The sequence below is a fragment of the Palaemon carinicauda genome, chromosome 23 (genome assembly GCF_036898095.1).
Source record: "Palaemon carinicauda isolate YSFRI2023 chromosome 23, ASM3689809v2, whole genome shotgun sequence".
Classification (NCBI taxonomy): Eukaryota; Metazoa; Arthropoda; class Malacostraca; order Decapoda; family Palaemonidae; genus Palaemon; species Palaemon carinicauda.
In genome coordinates this window covers 68,350,337-68,377,845 of record NC_090747.1, presented here as the reverse complement: position 1 = coordinate 68,377,845, position 27,509 = coordinate 68,350,337, and the positions used below count along the sequence as shown (strand labels likewise).

The 27,509-nt window shown below is 32.9% G+C and overlaps 1 protein-coding gene across 1 annotated transcript in view; it reads right to left on the bottom strand.

Moving 5' to 3' along the window:
- Window positions 1–924: 924 nt before the first annotated feature.
- LOC137617641 (uncharacterized) overlaps window positions 925–27,509 on the bottom strand; it is a 35,882-nt gene continuing 9,297 nt past the window's right edge. The window contains exons 3-4 of the mRNA XM_068347645.1: window positions 9,880–10,104; window positions 925–996 (exon numbers count right to left, since the gene is read on the bottom strand). Coding sequence (XP_068203746.1) covers window positions 925–996; window positions 9,880–10,104 — 297 coding nt within the window. The remainder of the gene's footprint in view (window positions 997–9,879; window positions 10,105–27,509) is intronic.

The window sequence follows — 27,509 nt, the reverse complement described above, 5'->3', positions numbered from 1 at the left end:
ATTTACATTGACAGAAGTATGAAAACATTTCATTGAAAAGAAACGCAATAAAATACATGTGCAAATACCATAGTGGGACAACTAGGGTAATGTCATCGATACAACAGTGAGGAAAATACAGAGGAAGTAATGACAAAGCAGGACAACAAATAAACATGTATGATATTAGAGTAATATAATCCTCAGTTGAGAAGTTTTGTATATATTACTATAATTTTCCCTTCTCTTGTTACTTTCCTCGTCTTTCTTTTACACATGAGTAATCTTTTGAATAGAAACTTGTTCCTGAAATTATCTGCAGTTTCACGTTTATTTCATAGAAATATTATATAACTATTTCAAGATAGTCGGAGGTTTTCTGATTGTCTGGCTGACTGAGGGAGCGAGGGGGTGAGGGGTTAAGTCTGAAAGTGGTATCCCAAATGAATATTCTAATAACGAGGTTTTCGTTGTCATACGTTAGAATATGACCCTCGAATCATAAATCGATTAAAGAATCTTCTTTATATGCTCAACTTACCATCCTTCCGTTTCCAGTCTATTTGCATGTCTGGACCCTTAGAACAAACTGAAATCCTCGTGCTCGTGTATCCTTATTAAAGGACAACCCCACCCCCGCCCCCACAACTTTTTTGGTTGCTTTTATTCTTTTCCAATACTCTTCCTAAAAACCACCTTCCACATCATAAAACCCCCGACATGCTCAAACCACCAGAACATGTTGCAATATACTCTCATCTTCCAACATGTTTAGATCATTACATGTTGCAATAAACTCCTGTCTCCCAACATAAACATAATTTCGTATATTCTCTTCTATTCTGATTACTTTTTTTTAGCATTAAAGCACGCAAGTCCCACTTTTAGAGATAATATGTTACCTTTAGAAGCTCAGAACAAATGGATCTTAATTCTGCATATTTGTTAGGAGTCATCAGTCAGAGGAGAGGGAGTAGGTCGGGGCTGGACGGTAGAATGGAAGTTATATTCCATAGACTGTGGTACACAGAGGAATAATATAGGGATAGATATGGGATTTTTATATAATAGATATATATATATATATATATATATATATATATATATATATATATATATATATATATATATATATATATATATATATATATATATAGATAGATAGATATAGATAGATGGATAGATAGTTTGATACTTAGATAGATATTATAGTTATTAGTATACGCAACCTGTCAATATGACGGGTGAATATTTGGATAGATATGAACACACGTACACACAGATACTGTACATCCCTTCCCACCCGCTCCCCTTTTCCTCTCGGGGAAACTCCCTCTCGCCAGGATATGATTACTTTCTCTTCACCCTACTCTTGGGACGGGGAGATGTCGAGTAGTTATGCGTCTGTCATATATATATATATATATATATATATATATATATATATATATATATATATATATGTATGTGTGTGTGTGTGTGTGTATATATGTATGTATATATGTGTGTGTATTGTGTGTAATTGTATCTGTACGTGTTTATTTAGAATTAAATCTTTTTCTCTAACAGGAAGTGATTCCAAAGAAAAAACACGATAGTCAATGGCACATTCATCATTAATAGTATACCCGGGGATTAATATGTGGTTCAGCAAACCACTTACACAGAAGACTCATCAGCAACTTTACTAAACCCCCAACACACATTGCGTCATAAATCTAATCATGCATGGATTCCAGTGTTCCTAAGATATTGAGGCCCTTCATTTATAAAATCTTCTTTGCACATATATCCAATCCTCTTAAGGCTTACCTCTACTCCCTCTCGCATACACCTCTGAATTGTATAATAACTCTTTTCACTATCCATCTTCTTCCATTTTTCCATATATGACCGAACTATCTGAATATACTATGATTCAGCTTCTTCCTGCTATATGTACTGTATTTCTACACTCCTTAGCCTATCAATACTTCTCACACACCATACACTTGGCAAAGACTTACTCACAACAATTTCAACCCGTTTTCTTTCTATTTTACTCAACTACAGAACAGGAGAGTTCTTCCCACATTCCCATTTTGGCTTCCACATATAATTTCATTTTTTAAACTATCTTTTGAACTCATCCTGCTATCTTTCTTACATATCCTAATCAGTAACTTGCTTCTTCTTTCATCTTGCCATCATCTGTTGTATCTACTCTCATATATCTGAATTAATCAAGCACTGCTATTCTTCCACAATCCGTAATAGAATTTAATACTCCACCCACAATAGCTTCCATCTAATTTAACCTCATTACATTACTCATGCTAGAATTTACTTTGAATAATTTCAAATTCTTTTATCACCTTTTGCCATTTTTTTGCCATTGTCCTCAATAATTGCAGTACCATCTGCAATCATCAACAACTGAGCCTTTTCTGACCTCTAGCATCACAACGTTAGTGCAGATGTTGAAAAGAGGCCGAGACATAGCCTAATAAGTTAATCACTTTCAACATCGTTTGATTTATACACACACTATATATATATATATATATATATATATATATATATATATATATATATATATATATATATATATATATATATATATATATATATATATATATGCATATATATATATATATATATATATATATACATATATATATATATATATATATATATATATATATATATATATATATATATATATATATTTATATATTTCGTGTATTCATTTAAGCCATAAATATCTCTTAATATCGAATTCGCTCTGCCTCGGGATCAGAGACACAAGGGGGAATTAACTTTATGATAATATCTTCTGGACGGCCAAGGATTCGAACCTGGACCAAGTTGAAGATGAGGTTCCAGGGACTTACCACTGGGCCATAAAGAGGTATTTATGGCATATATATATATATATATATATATATATATATATATATATATGCGTGTGTGTGTGTGTATGTGTTTAAATATTCATATATACATATGGATTATTATTTGTGCATATTTTCATAAGTGGTCGATTATCTAATAGAGTAAGCAGGAAAAGCAAAGCTGTGCATGACAATATTCGTGAAGATTTCACAAAAGCCTTTATAATCCGCCTCTTCTATTCATTTGGAATGGGCACCAATAACTCCATTCACAAGGAAAATAAAGAAAGTTTACTTCCCTGAAAAATTTTATCTGTATTTCCCTACATGGCAACTCAACTTCACAATCACCTTAAAATTTGGCTCTGGGCAAATGACGTATGACAACTTGAGCGATGCGTTTCTTTGTCGCCCTTTTAGTAGAGGCACACTGAGTTGGAATTACCATACTATGGCCCTTATCTATACGACCTTCCGTCTCGTGATAGCGTTGGTTCCCGGGCAAGATGGAGAAAGATGTCTCTTGCTATTGAGACGTTCCAAAAGAAATCAATCGGGGCGGAGGTTTTAAGCTCTGACGTCGTCGTGGGTTTGCCGTGAGGTTGGTGTGTGTGTGTGTGTGTGTGTATGTGTGTGGGTGTGCGTGTCTGTGTCTGTGTGTGTGCTTCTCCTTCTTCGTTTCTGCGTCTAAGAGGATTTTGAGCAGACCATATTCATCCGAATCGGATTCTTTAAAAGCGAGACATAACCGTTATAGCTCACTTAGGAACCATAATGTAAAGGGATATTTAAAATATGGCAGAAATTTTTAAATACTAAATGGAGCTATACATCGTCTATGCCTTCAACAACAATAACATCAACAATAGTGATTATTAACCATAATAAACTTAACGAGAAAAACAAAACAACAACAACAACAATAATAATAATAATAATAATAATAATAATAATAATAATAATAATAATAATAATAATAATAATCCAAATGAAATTCTTAAAGAAAGTTATTTTGTATTTTTTACTTGCAAAGATTGTGTGAATTTCAATATCTTTTGCACTCAGAGAGAGAGAGAGAGAGAGAGAGAGAGAGAGAGAGAGAGAGTAATATCAATAACATTTATATATTTTTGGGCTAATTTAAACCATTTACACAATTTACCTTGCATATAGTCTACCTTTCCCATTCTGCTCATTTCTTACTTTATTTGACGAGATACACCTTTTCCTAAATACTGATATTAAATTTAAACTTTCAGATATTCATTTGTTTATATATTTATATATTTACTCAAATAGTAATAACTTACATATAGGCCTATATGATTCTTCCTTTATTCACACAATTATTCCCATTTATGTTATTCGCTTATATGAAATTATAAATGCAGTAGAATCCTGTGTTAAAAACTGCACACGAATCCAAATGTTATTAATAAAATCATTCAGTCATTACTAAAAAAAAAAAGAAACAAAAATTATTCATTTATTTACTTATTTAATTTGCTAATAATTCATTGCTGTATCATTATCTTGAACTCTCATGACCTTCATAATTATTCCTTTAACCTTTTCCATGTAACGGTGTCCAGTCGTTTTTTTTTTTTTCTTCTTAGTGATTTTTATGAAGTGAGGGGATGAATATGCAAATTCCGATAAAACCGGTTGATGCAGATAAAATATTTCTGTGTTTAATGCAATCAAGCAGGCATTATACCTGCTTGAAAAAAATGCAACGGTAAAATTGTAACTCGGTGAGAGACACAAACACACAAATTCAATATGCATTATGCATAATGTATATATATATATATATATATATATATATATACATATGTATATATATATATATATATATATATATGTATGTATATATATATATATATATATATATATATATATATATATATATATATATATATATATGTGTGTGTGTGTGTGTGTGTGTGTGTTATTGTGGTTGGAAGAACAGATTGCTACAAGCCCAAGGGCTCCTTCAGGGAAAGGAGACGAAATAAGGGAATAGCAAATAAACTATATAAAAGTAATGAATAAAGAATATAAAATATTTCCAGCTCAGTAACAATATTAAAACAGATCAGTCATATATAAACTATAAATAAGACTTATGTCAACCTGCTCAACATAAAAGTAATAAAAAATGAGTTTGAACTTCTGAAGTTCCACTGATTCAGCTGCTTGATTAAGAAGATGATACCACAATCTGCTCATAGCGGGAATAAAACTTCTAGAATAATGTATAGTATGAGAAAACATGTCTGTTGTATAGTCTGGGTAGACCTGAATACGGAAAATCTTATGTAACCTGCATAATGAACTAATTGAACGACGGTGCCAGAGATTAATATCCAGATCGGTGCATAAGAAATTTTATAAAGCACAAGTTCCTCTTGAAGACTACACAGGCGAACAGTACTCAAAACAAGGTAGAATGAATCAATTAAAACATTTCCCAAGAGACTTTTTTTATTAAGCCAATATTTTGTGCAATTGAAGAAGAAACAGAGCGAATGTGATTTTCAAGAATAAATTTGCAAACAAGAATCAAACCAAGAATTTTAAATAAGTTTTATATGCTTAAAGAAAGACCGTCAATATAAAGAACTGGATGTTGAAGAACCGCTATTTTCTACTTACAATCGTACTTTGAATTTTGTTAGGGTTCAACTTCATGCCCCATAATTTGCGCCATGCTCTAATTTTAGCTAAAACTCTATCAAGTGACTGAAACCATAGGTCTAAATTCCGGAGATGGAATTTATACAAAGAGAGTAGCATCATCTGCATATGCAACAAGCTTGTTTTCTATGCCAAAATGCATATCATGCGTATGGAAAAATTGTCCAACAACACTGCCCTAAGGAACACAAAATATTACATTCCTATAGTCTCTATGGTGCCCATCATCTAGTACTCTCTGTAATCTATTAAGAGAAATTCAGTAATGACGATAAAAATAGACACATCTACTCCCTTTTAAATTTGATCTGACATTCCAACTGAACAGTTAGTGTATGCTAAGTCCAAGCAATTACTAGACTTGTGAGTAGCCTCACTCATGATTTGCTCACAGACTGGTTCAGAAGAAAAATCCAAGAAGCCATGGCAATCAGTACGATTACCAGAATTTAACCACATGCTATGGTGAACATTTAAATCAACAAAAAGCACAAAAGCTTGTATCTTAGCCATAGTGGTAAGAAGGAAATCAAAGATAGAATCATCAAAGTCTGAATTCAGATAGATGAAACGCAGATAAAAGTTATTATGCCTACCACGATCTTTAATAACCTGAATCTCAGGGCATCTGCATTTGTAGCAGGACTTATGAGAAGCAGAGTAGTCTGGCATCAGGTTTCAAATTTATTGGCTTCTTAAAACCTGGAACAAATAGCTCAGGTAAGTGCTTCCTTTGAAAAACACAGGTTTCTGAGTATAATAGAATATCATACTGTCTGAAGACGACTAGAAGGTCTCTAATATTGCCATGCAGTCTACAAATGTTGTAATAAACGGGATGACACTAGCGAAGTTTATGACACACTGGTCTTGGACTTTGTTCATTGTCTCTGGACAGAGTAACAATGAAAAGCAATACAAAGGACTCATCATACTTGAAAACAAACTTAACAATAAAAATAACAATAACAATATGTACACGACTATATACAAAGAGATTCACCCAACTCACAGACTAAGGACTAAATGTTGAATAAAATGGGACAGAATTACCGAGCCAGCACTCCATGTAAGTGCAAGTCATGATAGCCACTTCAACAGAAGAAAGGACAGTAGCAATGCTTTTGAAAATGAATACCATAGAAGAAGAAAAGAAGAAGTTAGGGAAAAGGCAACCTCTTGGTAAACCACCAGGCATCCATGGTCCTTCTATTAAGCCTGCCCTATACATCGTTCAAGAAACTAAGAAGAGAAAACAAATAGATTAGTGTGCCTGAGTGTATCTTCAAGCAAGACAACTCTGACCCAGTATGGTGGAAGACAAGGGTACACAGGCTATTGCACTACCAAAGACTAAATAACACTGGTTTGATTTTCGAGTTTATATGTATAAGAGCTGCTGACCATAGCAAAACAGTTCCTTTTATCCATATCAAGTGGCAAGTAGCCACTGAACAATTTCAGTAGATATCCACATGATTGAGGAAAAATAGTTTCCTTAGTGTTTCAGGTATATGAAGAAGAGGAAAATATATAACGAATAGGCCAGACTATTCGCTGTACAGTAAATGTAGGCAAAGGAAAAAAGAATTGTAACCAGAAAAGGACACAATGTTGTACTTTCTGGCCAACCAAAGGCCCCAATAACTTTAGCGGCGGTATCTCGATGGGTGGCTAATGCCTCGGCCAACCTACTACCTATATATATATATATATATATATATATATATATATATATATATATATATATATATATATATATACATATATATATACTGTATATATATATATATATATATATATATATATATATATATGTGTGTGTTTATATATATCGATATATAGATATCGAGAGAGAGAACAGTTTTCTATGTGAAACTTGCAGTGACTTAGCACAGTTGCTGATAATTCTATTGTAAAATTGTTCTAAGCACATCATTATCCCACTGAGGAAAGCACATTTTGCACTCTTATGCTTAACAAATCTTCATTCCGTTGCACATATTGAGGTGTTGAGTAATTTCCATACTAAATAAAGTGAGATCTAATGGAGAATTGGTAGTGTAAGGGAATGTCAGGAAAATAGAAAAAGAAAAATAATCTTACACTAGATCTACACGAAACTGATAAGGCTTAGCCTCGTCAAAAATCAAGACGGATACATTTCAATGTGAAGATATACTGACAAAAAGTAGGCAAATACAACCTTCCCTTCAAAAAAAAAAAAAAAAAAAAAAAAAAAAAAAAAAAAAAAAAAAAAAAAAAAAAAAAAAAACTCAAGTGTACGATTGTGTTGTGTTTGTATGTTTGTACACAGGCCTTTGCATTACAGTATACCTTCAGAGCTACAGAATTACTAATTTACTTTGATCGTAAGAAGCTGGACAAGATAATTTCGCGAAGGCTTGATTAGAGTCTCTCTGCCATCATCGATGACGATCGAGTTAAAGTAACAAATAATTAGCTAGCAAGTTATCTCAGAGATCAACCTTTTTCATCAGATGTCTTGGTATTTCGTATTTCCTTATATTTCCTTCTATAGTTTATTTCGAGGCAATTATAAACAGTTAAAGATAGACCCCCCTTTGAACGGTATTAGTGGGATCTCTTATACCACGTGAAGAGTTACTACGAGATCACGTTGAATGGGAGGGCTGCTTTGTATTTGACATTCAATTACGTTCTTCCTTTGTCGATCTATAAAAAGAGAGAAAGAGAAAGAGTAATTAGACAGGGAATTGAAATAAATGATAATAAAGTTACAAAGCCAAGTAGATTATTATTATTATTATTAATTGCTAAGCTACAACCCTAATTGGAAGAGTAAGATGCTATAAGCCCAGTGGCCCCAACAGGGAAAATAGCCCAGTGAGGAAATGAAACAAGGAAAAATAAAATGTTTTAAAAACAGTAACATTAAAATTGATATTTCCTATATAAACTATAAATACTTTAACAAAACAAGAGAAAGAAAATTAGATAGAATTGTGTGCCCGAGTGTACCCTCAAGCAAGAGAACTCTAACCCAAGACAGTGGAAGACCATGGTACAGAGGCTATGGCACTACCTAAGACTAGACAACTACGGTTTGATTTTGGAATGTCCTTCTCCTAGAAGAGCTGCATACCATAGCTAAAGAGTCTCTTCTACCCTTGCCAAGAGGAAAGTAGCCACTGAACAATTACAGTTCAGAAGTTAACCCCTTGGGTGAAGAAGAATTGTTTGATTATCTCAGTGTTGTCAAGTGTATGAGGACAGAGGAGAGTCTGTAAAGAATAGGCCAGATTATTCGGCGTATGTGTAGGCAAAGTAAAAGAACCGTAACCAGAGAGAAGGATCCAAGTAGTACCTTCTGGCCAATAGAAGGACCCCACAACTCTCTAGCGGTAGTATCTAAATACAGGCTAATACAGGTAAAAATAAGAAAAGGATTTGCACTTAATACTGTACCACAAATATAGCCTTACATGATAAATACTGTACACACTGAGAAACTGGGTTGAGCATTACAATGTATGTCTGATAGGGTCAAGAAACTTGACGCGGTCTTAGCAATCTGCCTCCTAAAAGACTTTCCACAAAATAGAATTAATATAAATTGAATAAATATGCATATAGTGGAAGTTTTCAGTCTCTGGGATCACCGCAGATTCATCAGACTAAAAGGTGAATGCCAGTGAAATTTGATTTATTTTTTCTCTTCATCTGTTCCTTTTTAGGATCTCTGAAAATAGATTTATTCCCAGAACATTTACTATATATGATATAGGAAAATGGTATACACATTTATCTATCGATCTATCTATCTATCTATCTATCTATATATATATAAATATATATATATATATATATATATATATATATATATATATATATATATATATATATATATATATATATATATATATATATATATATATATATATATATATATATATATGTATATATATATATATATATATATATATATATATATATATACATATATATATAAATATATATATATATACATATATATATATATATATATATATATATATATATATATATATATATATATTCTTAATTCCACTCCCAGGTAGGCTTTTCAGCCTGTCAGTGGCGTCATTCGTCATCCCCACTTCCTTCTATCATCAAATATTCCTTCTCTTCTCAGCTGTTCAATTGTTGACATATTGTGTTTTATTAATATCTCTTCAATTCCATCCCTCCGGCGTTAACGTGATCTGCCTCTCGATCTCTTTCCATCAGGTGTCCAGCTCCATATTTTCTATGCTTTTCTGTTTTCATCCATTCTGATCACATGATCGAGCCATTTCAGCCATACCTTCTCAATCTTGCTCATCATTGGAACTACTGCAACTGTTCCTCTGACCTCTTCATTTCTTATTATCTCCCTTCTTGTTCTATGTAATATTGCTCTAAGGGTTTTCATCTCTGAGGCTTGGACCCTACTTCTGTCTCTGCTTGTCAATGTCCAGTTCTCTGATCCATATGTCATTATTGGTGTTAGTAAATCCTCAAATATAGCTTTCTTTACTTCTTTACTTCTCTAATTATTGGAAAGAGAGCTCCTGCGCATTCATTATATCTCTTTATTCTTTCACTTATTTCTCCCTTGTTTTATCACCCTTTTCTATAAACACATAGCCTAGATATTTGAGTGAGTGTGTCCTTTATTACAATGTCCCCTATCATAACGTTTGTTGATGCTGATGGTTCGTTTGTGATTGTTAATATTTGTTTTTGCTTCATCCATTTTTAGTCCTGCTTCACTTAAATAATCCATTTAAACCTAGGAAACCTCTTTCGAATTTTTCCTGGTCATATTTCCAAAATGCTATGTCATCTGCAAATATCATGATGTCTTCTGAAATGCGAATGTTTCGTTAAACTCTTTGATAACCATTTCCATATATGCAATGAACAAGAGTGGAGAAAGGACGCTTCCCTTCTTGACTCCCGTTGTCACTCTAAACTATTCTTGCATGATTCGTTTATGCACTTCATCGCAGCTGCCAGTCTACCATCCAGTCTATAAACTTCTCCTAAGCACCTCCATAATCTGCTCCTAGGCAAAGAGTCAAATGCTTTTCATAAATCTATAAAAGCTATTTACAGTGGTTTATTGTATTCCCAAGATTTTTCAGTAACAAGTCTGAAACTGAATATAAGATCCGAAGTACTTCTATATATATATATATATATATATATATATATATATATATATGTGTGTGTGTGTGTGTGTGTGTGTGTGTATATATATATATATATATATATATATATATATATATATATATATATATATATATGTGTGTGTGTGCGTGTGTGTTTGTGCGTATATTTGCTTGACTAACTCATTTCTGTCAATTTACAACGTTTATATTAACATAGAATTAGCGTGTTTTTACATTATGATCTAATAAAAGAATTATACAAAACAAATAAACTGACAACCTAGAATAAAATTAAAACAAAATCTAATGATTGTCAAAGAAATTTTTGGGCCTTATGGCATTTGGTCAATCAACTGAGAGGAAAATCATTCGAGTGGATTAGATGGTGATTAGCGAATTGATCGAGAGTTGAAAAGAGACTTTGATTGATGCCCTGATATGAAGCCAGTGACATCACGAGAGGGTTTTATTTTTAAAGTAGGGTATTTTGGATGGGGTTGGATATGGGGGCGAGGGGGGGGGGTGAAGCCAAGTGGAATTTAAGGGTTGGTGCACCAGTTGGGTTAGTTGTGAGGTCGTTGGAAATCAGTGAATTGAGAAGTCACCGACTAATGCGGGTGCCTCTATATTTGGGTTCTCGAAAACTGTGGTCCACCTGCTTGTTTCCCTTTTGTTTCTCTTTGGTGTCTTGATGTAACATCAATGACCATTGATGTTATGATCCCAGACAATCAACAATTCTTGAGGTAACTTCCGTTGGATTGATTTTAATCATATTGATACTTCTATGAGTTCTCGAAAATGGTGATACATTGTTAACGGTTTCTTTTTCCTTTGGTTTATCTTTGGTTTCAAATTTAGATTTTATCTTTTCTTTTACTTTTTTTGTATTCACTCTCTCTCTCTCTCTCTCTCTCTCTCTCTCTCTCTCTCTCTCTCTCTCTCTCTCTCTCTTTCTATATATATATATATATATATATATATATATATATATCTATATATATATACATATATATATATGTATATAGCTCATATATACATATATATGAATATATATATATATATATATATATATATATATATTTATATACAGTATATATACATATATATATATATATCTATATATATATATACATATAAACAGTATAAATATATTTATATATGGTATCTATATATATTTATATACAGTATGTATATATATGTATATATATATATATTTATATATGGTATATATATATATATATTTATATACAGTATGTATATATATATATATATATATATATATATATATATATATATATATATATATAAAACGCCCTATATTTTCAGTAAATAGGAGCACTCATGAGCTATCTATTGAGCCAATTATTCTTTACACATGCATGGAAATCTGCGCTGAAGAAAGTCAGTATCACCACACCTCTCCAAGTGATTACATCCCCTAGGAATTGCAATTTACAAGATGCTAAAAAGCCATGGTACTAAGGTTGACATGTTTCTCCATGCAGTGGGAACCCATGCCAGTGACAAAGAGGAATAAAAAAGGCAACATAAAAACCAGCGGTATGATACCAAGAGGTGCCATATGCCTGTCTTTGTCCCCAACCAGGAGACCTGCCATGTGGCTCTCTATTCGTTGAATACCAGTAACTGCTTTAATCCCTTACATTCTCTTCCAGAAAGTCCTGCACCCTCATAAAGCCCTATGGCAGTTTAATACCCCATCCTTCGTCGTTAATCGTTCCAAGAGCCCAAAATAAGTCAATTTTCGACGTAGGTCGGATGTTGACCTTAAAAAGTGACATACGGTCCATATTCATTTACTAAACACGAAAAAGTATTTTCAATCTGCTTTCATTTTATGAAAACCATATATCTTCAGTACAGTAAAGTGCTTCATTGTTATTGTACGACGTAGAGACCATAAAATGGTGTAGCATGGATTTTATTTTGTATTTGATATTTGAAATGATGAGCGATGTAAAGCAAGAACAGCCGTATGTCAAACAGATTGTAGTTGTGTTAAGTACCTGGCAATTATTACTCCATTGGCCAGTCATACCTTTTATAGTTTTGTATCTTTGTAATTTCAATGTCTTGTTTATGTGATTTACTTGTAAATGAAGGTGCTTTTGTAAGTTAATAACTACAAACTTGTAGTTCTAATGTCCAGTGTATGTTTTTTTCATTGTTTGTTTGTAAATGCAAGGTGCTTTACTGAGTTACTAACACTATCTTGTAATCTTATTGCAGTGTTTGCTTGTAACTGCTAACTGGAAAATGTAAACCGTAATTGTAATGTAATTTATGTTTCTTATTTTTTTTCTAGATTATAGCACTAAACTTTAATTTTGTTTCAGTAAAAATTTCTTTTTCACATTGAAAAATTATATGAAAGTGTAAGTGAAGGTCATCTAGCCGTGTAACCCGTACGGACTATTTTTGGTGCAACTGTGCAATGTCGGAGTGCTCTGTTTGAAAAGAGTTATAAGAGTAAATTGGTGTTGGATCTCTATTGTGTCTATGCTTGCCTGCGGAAAGAATAATGCCAAAATATTCTAGGTAGAATCAGCAAAGAAAATTAGAATCCAGCAAAAGAAGTATATAAAAAAGTATATGCCTATTTGATTAACAATAAATTATAATAATAGCATTAAATCAGAAGAATAATGTCTAAATTATAGAATTAACTTACTGTTTAACTCCCTGGCAGCAGAATTTTCAGGGAAAGATGAGATCAACACGCCTATTAATCAAATACTTGGATAAGAATGGGATATTATATTGAATAGAAAAATGTAAAGATTAGCATTGTTGGAATGAGGCAATTGTATGTTAAATCATTCATTTACTGTCTATTTAGCATACGCGAAAGGAAATTTACACCCATAAGAATCTTGCTGCAGGTTCCGGTTGGATAAGCCTTTTTAACAAATAATAATAATAATAATAATAATAATAATAATAATAATAATAATAATAATAATCACTATCATTACTATTATCATTATTATCATAATAATTATCATTGTTAGTAGTAGTAGTAGTAGTAGTAGTAGTAGTAGTACCAAGACCACTAGAAGCTAAGTTGCATCATTCTATGAAAAAGCAGAATGTTACAAGTCCAAGGGTCCCAAAAAAGGAATCAGCCTATTGCGGAAAAAAAATCTAAAGTAGATAATGAACTATCATATAGATATAGAAAATAATGCAAATTAAGATGCATTGATAATTGATAAGTTTATAACAATCAGCCTGCCGAACAGAAAAACATTCGCCCCAGATTTGAACTTTTGAAGTTTCACCTATTCAACTATACTCGTAATAGTAAGAGCATTCGCTAATTTAGTCACTAAAGGAATGAACTTTTAGAATGCTGAATAGTACTAAACCTATCAAAATATTACTTCTTTGGGGGATTTCGTTCCTGTAATTACTTTGCTGCCCTTCAATAATTATACTCTGAATTGTTTAGTTAAAAGTTTTATAATTAGAGGATCTACCAACTCCCATCTCTTCAGATTTGTATTACAAAGCCCTTTGTAATTAGCTTACCATCAGAAACAGAAGGAGATTATGAAGCTCTTAATCCATGGTAACTGGTAGATGAAACCGATTCCATCTAATCCCTATGATGAGCAATGAATTCAACAACAAACACAGAAGAGGAATTTGTATCATCTTCCAGTCAGAAAAGCATCATCTTAGTCTGAATGTCGCTACACGGAACACAAAAAAAATAATTCTTATGCTACAAACCTTTATGTATTGACTTCATGGCATTCCAATTCAAAATAGAAATGACAATTAGCAAGGTGGTCATTCTCAATATATAATACCATCCCCACTACCTTTGGTATGGCATCAATTTCAAAAAGTACTATTTTCTTAAAGGGTAGAGGGAATAGTTCAAACCTATTTCAGAGACCAAAGTTTCTAAACTTGACATCATGCAGATTGCAGGCAATTACAAGGATATTTACATATGGTCCACGAATTTCACGATACAACAAATGGCTAGCGTTGTCTTAAAATTCTTGACCATTCTATAAAACCAGTCAAACACATCAGTAACGCGATTTTACGGTAAAAGCACAAAAAAAAATGGATGTAATACAACAAATTATTAAACAAGCAACGGATATCTGGTATTGTAACTGATTCTTTTTTTTCCCCTGAGTACGGGAAAGTAATCTAATCATTTTGATTTTTTACAACAGACTTCATTTTTTCTAAATCAACAAATTCAAAAGTTTTCTCAATGCATTATTTGGGAATTTACTGATAGTTTTCTTCCTATTTTAGTTTTTTACTTTCATTTTTTTGGTTCAAGTTTACTTCAGCAGTTGATAAGTCTCAACTTTGTTTACAGTAGTTGCTTCTTATGTTGCTCTGTTTTTTATGTTGTTGTTATGGTGGTTTAACTAAACATAATTCAACAACTTCTAGTAACTAACTTTGCTGTTCTTTTTGCTACTGTATCCTTTGTCACTGTTTCTTCTTTAATTGCATTAAAATTCATATTAATCTCTACTGGAGGTAGAGAACTTTAAAAACTAAGATATAAATCAAGCAAAGGCTTCAATAAACTAAAAATATATCAACCAAAGGGTCCTTGGAACTGCAATCCAGAAGAGAAGAAGACTTTTGCAAAATAAGATATTGACCAAATGAAATTTCTGATTTGCTAATATGAAAGGCGTTTAAAAATTTTTAGCAAATATGAAGACTTCTTGAAACCATTGATATACAGTAGACCATATGATAGCCCCTAAATACTATGTAGAGGTAATAAAACCTTTAGCAGTTACTAAATAAAACAAATAAACGCTTTTAAATACTAAAATCATAACCAAACGAAGGCTTAGAAAAAGTCTTAGACCCTATAAAGTCTGTTGTAGAAGCAGTAGTCCGTCGGAAAGCTTAGCTTTGTGTTAAGAGAACAAAAGACCTCTGTTGTTTCCGTACCTGCGAGACAACTTTGTCATTTTACCTCTCTTTTTTTACTCTGTGCTTTTGTCATGTTGCATCTCAATTCTGAGAATGACATTGTTCTTTTAGGGGAGAGAGAGAGAGAGAGAGAGAGAGAGAGAGAAGAGAGAGAGAGAGAGAGCTATTGCGTATAACAGTATAGCACGACGTATTATTATTATTATTATTATTATTATTATTATTATTATTATTATTAGCATAGTACATTTCCCATCCAAATAAGAAGGATATGTCGGAATCATAATGTTAATAAGAAATATTTTCAAGATTTAATGATAGGTAAATCTTTCCCTGCAGTCTATAAGGATAAGAATACAAAATTTCATACATACCTCATTAATATCATTACCATTGTTATTATTGCACTTTTAATAACAATAGATTACTAGACTACTATATATCACATTCGAAAGATTAACCTATACAAAGGGGGCCGGGGGTAAGCTTAAAAATGCAAGGTTAAGGAAATTAGAGATCAAATTGGGGGAGGCTAAAGGGATGATGAAAGATGGAAGACAAAGCAACACTGTTTAAAAAACCGTAATTTTTAATCGGAAATTCTTCGTAAAAAAAAATATACGGTTCTCAGCCATATTTTCAGAAATACGGGCGACCGTATTTTGTAACCTACTTTGTTATCATCTTTTACGGGTTGGTGACCGGAATATCACTGTTTAACGTCAATATAACCGTTTTTAAAACGGTAAATGCCAGGTAACATTTATTCCAGGGTTGTTATTTTTTATTATTATTATTATTCCTTTTTTTTTTTTTTTTTTCTACGGCAAACTTTAAAACAGTGAACTGAAACTCGATGGACCATGCTAAAACGCCTTCTTATTAATCGCAGTGGGCCGTTCAGGACTAGTAATAGACAGTAACCCCGGTACACCGAGTGATGGAGGGAAAGCAAAAAAGAGAGAGAAGTTTCTTACACTGCAAACAAATAGAGAGAAAGAAAGGGATAGGTAGAGTGAGAGAGATGCTTACAGTAAAACGTTACCAGAGAGAAGGAGTCAGAAGCTTCAAAAATATTGAGAGAGGAAGAGCTGATTCAGACGCAACAATTAAGAAGCATAAGAGATTTGATTGCGGCAAAAAAAAAAAAAGAATTCAAGAGAAATATACTCACTTATAACGTAAAAAAGAACTGATGAGAGAGAGAGAGAGAGAGAGAGAGAGAGAGAGAGAGAGAGAGAGAGAGAGAGAGAGAGAGAGAGAGAGAGAGCTGCTTATAGTAAGAACATTAAATATTAGGAAAAGGAAGGTAGAGAGACAGACAAACAGACAGACATATACTTACTGTGTAAAAATTGTGACAGTTGAAAAGAAATAGCTGCTTAAGACGTGAAAATCTAATGTAATAAGAGAGAAAGAGAGCTGCTTACGGTTCAATAATTAGAAAGAGCGAGAGACAGAGCACGTGCTGCTTGAAGCGCAAAAATAGAAAGAGAGAGAGAGAGAGAGAGAGAGAGAGAGAGAGAGAGAGAGAGAGAGAGAGAGAGAGAGCTTTTTTATGTGTGAAAAGTAAAGAATTAAAAAAGTGAGAGAGAGGTACTCAAGGTATGAAAATAAAAAAAAATTGGAGAACAGAGTGAGAAAAAGAAATCTGCTTAAGGTAGGAAAATTAAAATTAAAAGACAGAGGTAAAGAGTAAGAGAACTCTGTTTACGGCACAAAGTTTAAAAGTTAAAAGAGGGAAAGAGAGCTACTTATGTCAAGTAAATTGAGAGAGAGAGAGAGAGAGAGAGAGAGAGAGAGAGAGAGAGAGAGAGAGAGAGAGAGAGAGAATTGCTTATGTTATGTAGACAAAGTAATTAAGATGCAGTGAGAAAGAGAGTAAGAAAGCTACTTACTTGATTCAAAACTAAGAAAGACAAAGAGAGAGAAAATCAAAAGTTAAGAGAGGTAAAGTGAGCTGCTTACGAACTGAAAAACTGAAAATTAAAAGAGAAAGACTTATAAAGAGAACTCTGATAGGGTGAACAATAGAAATTAGGAAAGAGAAAGAGCTACTTAAGGCTTGAAAATTAGAAACTATAGAGAGAGAGAGAGAGAGAGAGAGAGAGAGAGAGAGAGAGAGAGAGAGAGCTGATCATAAGGATTACAAGGAGTTACAAGGATTTTGAATGTCTCAAAAACATCCACGGAGCATTTGCTATTTTGTAAGTATAGAAATTATCAAACTGAGTGGTGTATGTCTTCAATTTCAGTTTGCATCTGTTACCTCTGGACTGATTTGTGCTAAGCGTAAAGAGATTGATGGAATATATATTTGTTATTGCCTTAAGAATCTTTTAATGCCTCTATTAGCTGTCATCCTTAGTCGTCGAGTTTGTAGATCAAATAAGCTCAAATGTTCTATTCTCCGTCTATATCCAAATTATCTGTGTTGGGACTAGTTTGGTGGCCCTATCTTGTACTGCTTCCAGTCCACCTATATTCTTCTGAATACTTGGAGCCCAGAATTGGACTCCGCATTCTAGATGAGGTTTTACAAGTGATGTGTACAGCTGCAGTACAGTGCCTTTATTTTTGTATTTGCATTGTTACTTTATGTAACCTATTAGTTTCTGCGCTTTCTTTTAAACTTTTATGATTTGTTTGGCGAACTTCAAATCTTTGATAATAATAATACCGACACCTTCCTCTTGGTCCACACTATCTATTTCGTTACCCAGCAGTAAGTAATCTGTTTGTTGGTTACTATAACCTATGTGCATAAATTTACAATTACCACTATTGAAAGGCATTTACCATTTTCTGAACCGTTCTCCTAAATTGATTAGATCCTCTCTTAAGGCTTCTACATCTTATGAGTTCGCCGCAATACCGTCGTAAATTTAGCTATTCCCTAGTCAATCCTAGATCTATGTCGTTAATGTAAATCAGAAATAGTAATGGGTCAAGGACGGATCCTAGAGGTACTGTGCTTGTAGCAGCTGCCCACTCTGAGGCTTCTCCATTGATTACAACTCTATGTTTTCTGTTTGTCAGCCAATATTCAATCCATTCAGCAGGCTCATCAATGATACCTAGTGTTCTAGAGAATCGTTATCCTTATTCCTTATTCTATGTTTGGGTTCCCCCAGGTCCCTCAGTGTGAGGCACCTCGTATATCCACCAGAGAGTTGCTAATGTATCTTCCGGTGTATTTTGCATCTTCCAGTCTTGGATGGTCTGGGATGCATTTTAGGTATTTATCGAGCTTATTCTTAAACACATCTATGCTCACTCCTGATATGTTTCTTAGATGACCTGGCAGCGCATTAAATAGTCACTGCATTATCGATGCTGGTGCGTAGTGGTTTAATGTCCTGTGCGCCTTCCTTAGTTTCCCTGGTATATTTTTTGGCACTAGTAATCTACCTCGGCTTGCTCTTTCTGATATTTTTAGCTCCATGATGTTTTCAATAATTCCTTCTATTTGCTTCCATGCTTGTATTATTATGTAGCGTTCTCTTCTCCTTTCTAGACTGTACAATTTTAAAAATTGCAGTCTTTCCCAGTAGTCAAGGTCCTTAACTTCTTCTATTCTAGCAGTATAGGACCTTTGTACACTCTCTATTTGTGCAATATCCTTTTGGTAGTATGGGTACCATATCACATTGCAGTACTCGAGTGTACTACGTACATAAGTTTTGTAAAGCATAATCATGTGTTCAGCTTTTCTTGTTTTAAAGTGTCTGAATAACATTCCCATTTTTGCTTTACATTTAGCCAGCAGTGTTGCTATTTGGTCATTGCATAACATATTCCTATTTAACATTACACCAAGGTCTTTAATTGCTTCCTTGCTTGTGATTGTCTCGTTATTAGGTCCGCTGTATGCATATACCATTCTTTCTCTGTTTCCATAATTTATTGATTCGAATTTATCGGAGTTGAATACCATCCTATTTATCTCCGCCCATTCATATTTTTTGTTTAGATCTCTTTGTAATGAGTTCATACCTTCATCACAAGAACTTTCTCTACTTATTCTACTGTCATCGGCGAAACTTCTCCCTACAGAGTCTTTAACATTACAGTCTATGTCTGAGATCATAATAACAAACAGCAGTGCAGCTAATAGCGTACCCTGTGGCACGCCAGATATTACATGAGCTTCATCTGATTTCTCGTCATTTGCAACCACTATCTGCTTTCTGTTTTGCAGGAATTTTTTTACCCATTTTCCTATCTTTCCCACAATATTATGCTTTCTCATTTTTTTCTCTAATATATTATGGTCTACCTTGTCAAAGGCTTTTGTAAAATCTAGATAGATCAAATCTGTGTCTTTTTCATTTATCATATTTTTGTATATGTTTTCATAGTGTGCTATTAGTTGGGTTTGTGTACTTTTTCTGGGCACAAAACCGTGTTAACCTATATTAAACAAATTATTTTTAACCAAATGATTAATTATTTTCTTTTTTATTACCCTCTCATACACTTTCATAATATGTGATGTTAGACTAACAGGTCTGTAATTGCATGCCTCTAGTCTTGATCCACTTTTGAAAATAGGGGTTAAATAAGCTAATTTATGTTTTAACATATATCTCGCTCATATCTACACTTTGTCTTAGCAGTATTGCAAGCAGCTTTGCAATAGTGTGTGCAGTTTTTTTTAACAAAATCGGTGGAACTCCATCTGGTCCGGCTGCCGATAAATTTTCAATTTCGCTTATAGCCTTGACAATATCTGCTTCATTAATATCTATATCCGTTAGATATTCAACATTTTCTTCTTTCATTTCTGTTTCATTATACTCATTCGCAATTCTTGGCGTGAACTCACTCTTATATTTTTCTGCTAATATGTTGCATATTTCCTTTTTTTCCTTCGTTAACCATCCTTCAATTCTTAGAGGGCCTATTTCTAATCTCCCTCTATTCATCTTTTTTTGCATAGGAGTAAAGTACTTTGGTTTTTTTTTTATATTTTGAAGTGCCCTTTCTTCTAAGTCCCTTTTTTCATTTTCTTTCGATTGTATAATCTTTTGTTCTGCATTTTCTATCTTAAATTTTATTTCCATCATTTTCCACACATTTTTTTCTTTTGCTAGAATTTTCTTCCACTTTCTAATTTTCTGAATTAAGATCCTTCTGTCTCTTGGTATGCATGTCTTTTGTTTATTGTCTTTTTTTCGGTATATATTTTTCAACAATTTTCTTCAGTATTTTGTATAGTATATCTGTATTTACCTGTATATTATCACTTACGAATACATTTTTCCATTCTTTGTTCAGTTCTTCATTTATTTCTGACCATTTTATATTCTTACTGTAAAAATTATATTTTCCATATCCTTCCCAACGTTTTGTGCTTTGATTATCTCTGCGATCACTTACTTTGAAATAGACTATTAATTCTATGACATTGTGGTCTGAAATTCCCGTATTATACACTATTATTTCTTTAACATAATTCACCTCATTCACAAATACTAGATCTAGGACATTTTCCTTTCTTGTTAGAATGTGGTTAATTTGTTGCATATTATGTTCTAATAGCATATCTTGAAGCTTTCCAAATTGCCTCTTATCTTCTGCGCTACTATTACTCTCTTTTTTAAATGTATATATACAACCACTTTCTTCTATCCGTTCTTTCCAATCCACGAAAGGAAAAGAAAATTTAAAACCAATCTTTATGGTTTCTACATATATCATCTATTTTTTCTATTATTATGTCAAACTCCTTAGTATTTGGGGGTCTGTAAACTACAATATTCACTAGTTTTTCAAATTCAAATTCTACCGCAATCAATTCACATTCTGTGTTGCTGTATTTTTCACAGACTTTTCCTTGATTTGTCTCTTCCATATATTGCGGTTCCCCCTTGATTCCTATTTGTTCTGTCTGATCTATATTTGGAAACCCTTTATCTGGTCATCACTGCCAGTCTCTTGGGAATACCATGTTTCAAATATATTTAATATATCTATTTTTTCAATTTGGGTTAGTTCTTCTAAGAACTCTATTTTCCTTTTGGAGTTACTCGTGACTAAACCCTGTGCATTCATCACTATTATGGTTTGTGTTTCATCCCCATAATTTAATATTGGTAATAATATGGATTCTCCATGCTTCCTTTCTATTCTGATATGATGTTCTTTTCTTCATTTCCAGGAATTCTGCCATTATGAAATCTAACTTTTCTATTATATTTGCTCTTTCGCCTTCATATTTATTTTTGTGTGTATACCTGCAATTATCCTCATATCTGCACCAACCTCTGGCATTATAGATGCATTCTTTATAGTTGGGCTCTAAATGAGCATGTTTGGGTTGAAAGGCATCATGTCTTGGGGCCTTTTGTGCATAGTGTGGTATATACTCGGCTTGCTTTTTTGTTTCTTTTTTTTTCATTTTAGCTTTGATTTTTCTTTTCTGTTTGCTGAGTTTTCTTACTTTCATTCATGGTTGCAGGATGCATATATCGACAATTTTTTGTTGAATTTGCATCCTTTTCCTTCATTTAGGCTTTTGTATATTTTTGGATGAAGATCTCTGCATTCGTCTCTATATCCGTCTAAATACGGACATTTACCATATATTTCATAATTATGGCATATCTTTGGAGAGAGAGAGAGAGAGAGAGAGAGAGAGAGAGAGAGAGAGAGAGAGAGAGAGAGAGAGAGAGAGAGAGTACTGCTTATGGCAAGAAATTAAGCAAGAGGGTGATGTTAACGGAACAAAAACTGAAAATTACAAAAGATAAAGATAGAGCAGCTTATGGGAGAGAAACTCCAAAATTAACGAGTGTAGTGCTTGCAGCAAAAATAATCACAAATTAAGAGAGAGGCAGAGATATAGAGCTATCTATGGCATGAAAAGTTAAAATTAGGCAAGTGAGATGTTTTTATTACATGGAAATTGAAATTAAAAGAAAGAGTTGTTTATATCTTGAAGATTAGAAATTCAGAGAGGAGGACTGCGTACTGCCAAAAAACAAAAATATTAGGAGAAAGAGAAAAAGAAAGAGAGAGAGAGCTTAGTTATGGCGGAAAAATTAAAAAACAAATATGGCAAAAACTATAGATTAAGAGAAAGAGCGATAGCTGCCTAGGGCAAGAAATTTAAAAATTAATAGAGAGAACTGCATAGTGTGCAAAGAAATTGAAATCTTTAGGGAGAAACTAAACTGGAAGCTTATTTTTTATCCAAAAATTAAGGATGAGAGAGAGAGAGAGAGAGAGAGAGAGAGAGAGAGAGAGAGAGAGAGAGAGAGAACTGCTTATAGCAGAAATTGAATATTTAGACAAAGATAGAGAGCTCCTTATAATTTTAAAATTTAAAATAAAAGAGAGAGAGAGAGAGAGAGAGAGAGAGAGAGAGAGAGAGAGAGAGAGAGAGAGAGAGAGAGAGAGAGAGAGCTGCTAATGACAGGAAAATAAAAGTTAGAAATAGAGAGAGAGAAATTCAGAAGGAGCAATGCTTACTGCGGAAAAATAGGAAATTGACAGGACTTGATATAAGGTGAAAAAAAAAATAAAATTAAGAAAGAGAAAGAGCTGATTGCTTACCAAAAATTTGAAATTAACAAAGAAGAAAATTTGCTTACAGTACAAAATTTTAAATGTAAGATATATATATATATATATATATATATATATATATATATATATATATATGTATGTATATACTGTATACATATATATAAAATATATATTTACTGTATACATATATATATATATATATATATATATTGATAAATAAATTTATACACACACACACACACACATATATATATATATATATATATATATATATATATATATATATATGTGTGTGTGTGTGTGTGTGTGAGTGTAAGTATATATGTATGTATGTGTATGTATGTAGGTATGTATGTATGTATACACACATATATATTTATATGTATATATAGATAGATATATACATATATATAAATATATATATGTATATACATATGTATGTGTACATATATGTACTGTATGCATATATACACACTCACATATATATACATGTATTTGTGTCAAACATATATAGCTAAGTAATTATGAGTTACTTCCGTTAGGAACAAATATAAGGCATCCTACGGTGGATGGCATAAGTGAAATGGATCCCGTTAAATGGGTCCTTCTTGCACCTGCTCATTTAGCGGGGCCACCTTCATCCCACCTAGGACTCACCTGGTTTCACCTGAGCGAGAGAAACTGGCTAAGGACTTCTTGACCGAAGAGTGTAAGGTTTCCCATATATGTGGTTATAAGTCAATAATAAAATCGGAATGATATGAGATTATTTAATTTTGTTTTTATTCCTATATTTGGGTATCAGATTTGTTTCTATATATCTGAATATACTGCTGTCAAATTGTATATCTTTTAAATCACGTATGTAATATTTTGTTAATTTGTTTATGTATTTCCTTATAAAAATATTTCTTTATTTTCTCGTATAAGCTGGTCACACAAAACAATGCATCACCTGCGAGTTTGCAGGTATGGGCACCGCTGTTGGTAATACAGGGGAAACTCATTAAGCCAGTGCGATAAATCACACGGAAATCGGGTCACTATTTTCCAGGTAACTATTTCGTTTAATTAGTTTTTGCTGCTGCTTCTTAAACTTTTCACTTACTTCATTTTTCAACCACTTTACTTTTTCCTATAGATTTTCTCTCTCTCTCTCTCTCTCTCTCTCTCTCTCTCTCTCTCTCTCTCTCTCTCTCTCTCTCTCTCTCTCTCTCTCTCTCTTTTATCGAAAACTGGCAATCTTCTTAGTGTAAGCTTGCTTAATGAAATGATAATAATTATAATAATAATAATAATAATAATAATAATAATAATTTCTGTTTATTCTTTTTATCTCTTATTTCTGTAACAGGTAATGGACAGATATAATGATAAACTGATTGAAAATAACCAAAGATGATCTGAAATAAAATGAGACCCATTACTAAATGATAATAGAAAATAGTAGGATAACTGCAAAAGGAAACTGGAAGATAAATGGTGCTTAGTACTAATAGGCAACGGGCAATAAACGAAATCTTGAGCATAGAGCAATGGGAAAAACAGATAGGATGCCTGTCCAAAACAATATGAAAATAACGTGAAATATTACGGAATGAAGTGGGGAGGTGAATTGAATCTATTATCGAACGGTAATGGAAATGTACATGAAAAACATAACCTAAATATTGGTCGAAATATTTATCGAAAGAAATCACGAATTAGAAGGGGAAATGAAAAAGCTCCATAAGCTTACTGTATTGTCACTGTTTTGTTATCCTTTTATTAGAAATTATAATCTATCTACTTTCATCTAGTTATATCGTTTTCCTTTATCACCTGTTTTATCATTTAAATTACTTACTTAAATTATTTATTTATCTCTATTAATCCATGTCTATATTTGTTGTTTAGATATTTGTCAGTCTTTTAAGGGTTTATCTAATTTAGATATCTTTGATAATCTATTAATGATTTACTAACCTAATTACATATTCATTTATCAAAACATTACGTATATATCTATTGTATACTTTTTTATAAAAACTTATATATTGCTTAATGCTTTAGTTTTGTTTATTACTTTTGTTAATACTTTTATTTGTATAAACTTTACTCAGTTAACTATATACTAATTTACCTTATTATATTAAACGAACAATCATCCATCAACTTATTTGTATCATTATGCAAAAACCATAAAACGTCATCACCTGCCGAATTTCATTTTTTCTTCTTTAATTCTTAGCAATTCCCCCCCTCTCTCTCTCTCTCTCTCTCTCTCTCTCTCTCTCTCTCTCTCTCTCTCTCTCTCTCTCTCTCCTACGTACAAATTATAATATGTATATGGTAATGGGAACTGTGTTATAATGTATATGAAACGCCATATAGATTTGTTTTTAGAAATATTCATTTCGCTGGAAGATGACTAAAAAAAATTATTAAAGCATATCATGATGTTCTAATTATATTAACCATAGAAAGAAAATCATTGAACTGATTCTTCGACACTTCAGTCATTAAAATCATGACTCTATAGAACCTTCGGTCAATATAATCATGATTCTTTAAAAACTTCCAACATAATTCTCTAATATCGCTCTTTTAAAAAGCGATAAGAAAAGAGAATCTTATGGTAAAGGTGAAGTAAATTCTTCCCATTTATCAGGGACGTCTTCGATTCTTGTAAATCTGTTTATTTTTTCATATGAGCAAATATGTGTCATCGCGTCTATTCTGATCTCAGGATTTCTCTATTCTAAAAAGGGGATTGACTCTAACCTTCTGATGTTGACGCCAAATCTGTGGATGCTTCGCGATCGGAGTTTTTTTTAACCATTAAAGGTTTAATGGCCGCTCATGGATGCCAGAGGCAAGTGACAGTGACATTGCCCTATCGAGCAGGACAATGCCCTAGAGACTAACAATCAGCGCCCAGGACTCCTCTCCACCTAAACTAGGACAAAGAAGGGCCAGGTAATGGGGGCTGATGACTCAGAAGATAGACCTATAGGCTCCCCCAAACCCCCCATCCTTAGCTTACAAGGATGGTGAGGTTGCAGCGACCAAAGAAACTAACTAGTTTGAACGGCGCTCGACCCCCAGCCTGGCCATTACTAGTCAGGGACGTTACCACATCGACCACCTCAACATCATTGTACAATAATAAAAGACGCAGAATGGATTTAAGTTAGCTTTGGTTTTGTCTATTTCAAAATAAATGAAAAAAAAATCGGGTTAAAGCTTCCGTGTATAATACCACATCTGTAAATATTTCCGTGTTGATTTTTCATCTATTTTTTCAGGTAAATAAATATAAGATTGTTTTGGTTGAGTCCATTTAAAATGGAGGATCAGTTTTTTTAAACATACTTTCACGTCACATGTGCAAATATTTAAGGATATGATTTTCTCTATGATATCTTTCATTTCTTTCCACAAAATCAATATAAAATGTCTATTAAAATGGTGTCGATTTTAAGTTTACATTAACGTCGCATATGTAAATATTTCAGGATTGAGTTTTCCTCTGATGTATTTGTGTTCTTAAAAACTGAAAACGGCCGACTGCCGAGTCTGAAGGAAGGACAAATTCTTCCCTATAGCAATATTACGAGACTGGATTCAGGGAAAAGGGAGAGAATATATCAAAAAGGGAGAGAGACAGAAAGAGAGAGAGAGAGAAAAAAAAAAGAATGGGATTATGCGTTCACAAAGGCGGATCTGCTAACATAAGGCGAAGTGGTTCTTGTAAAGGATAAAGTCGCCAAGCTAAATCCGCCCTTATCCTACGGAACAACAGGAGCCACTCTTCTACGGCAGGTGTTGGAGTACCCTCTATGACGTCACAAGGAGCAGAGTGGGCTTTCTGGTAGGGCTCCCCCATCAACATACCTCCGCCCCCACGTAGCCCCTCTGCCTCCTCTATTCCTTCTAAACTCATGCATACATGTTTACGTACGTATTGTATGTGAAGGCTAATTCAATTTTAACCATTTATTTTAGAGAGTCTGTTGCATATAATTTCTAAATACTTAGCATTAGCATCTCTTTCTAATCGCTTAGACACGATAAATATACATACGAAATATTCTTATTCTAAAAAAAGTATGAGACCTTTCTCATAAATGTAGAAAATGTTATCAGCTATTGCCGATAAATTTTTTTTCTTTTCTTTTAATTTTAGGTGTGATTCTCGACAGCAAACTTACTTTTGAGAAACACATTAGGTCTGTGTCTTCTTCAATTGCACAAAAAAATTGACTTATTGAGAAAGTCTTTCAAGAATTTTGGTGATCAATCTATTCTGAAGTGT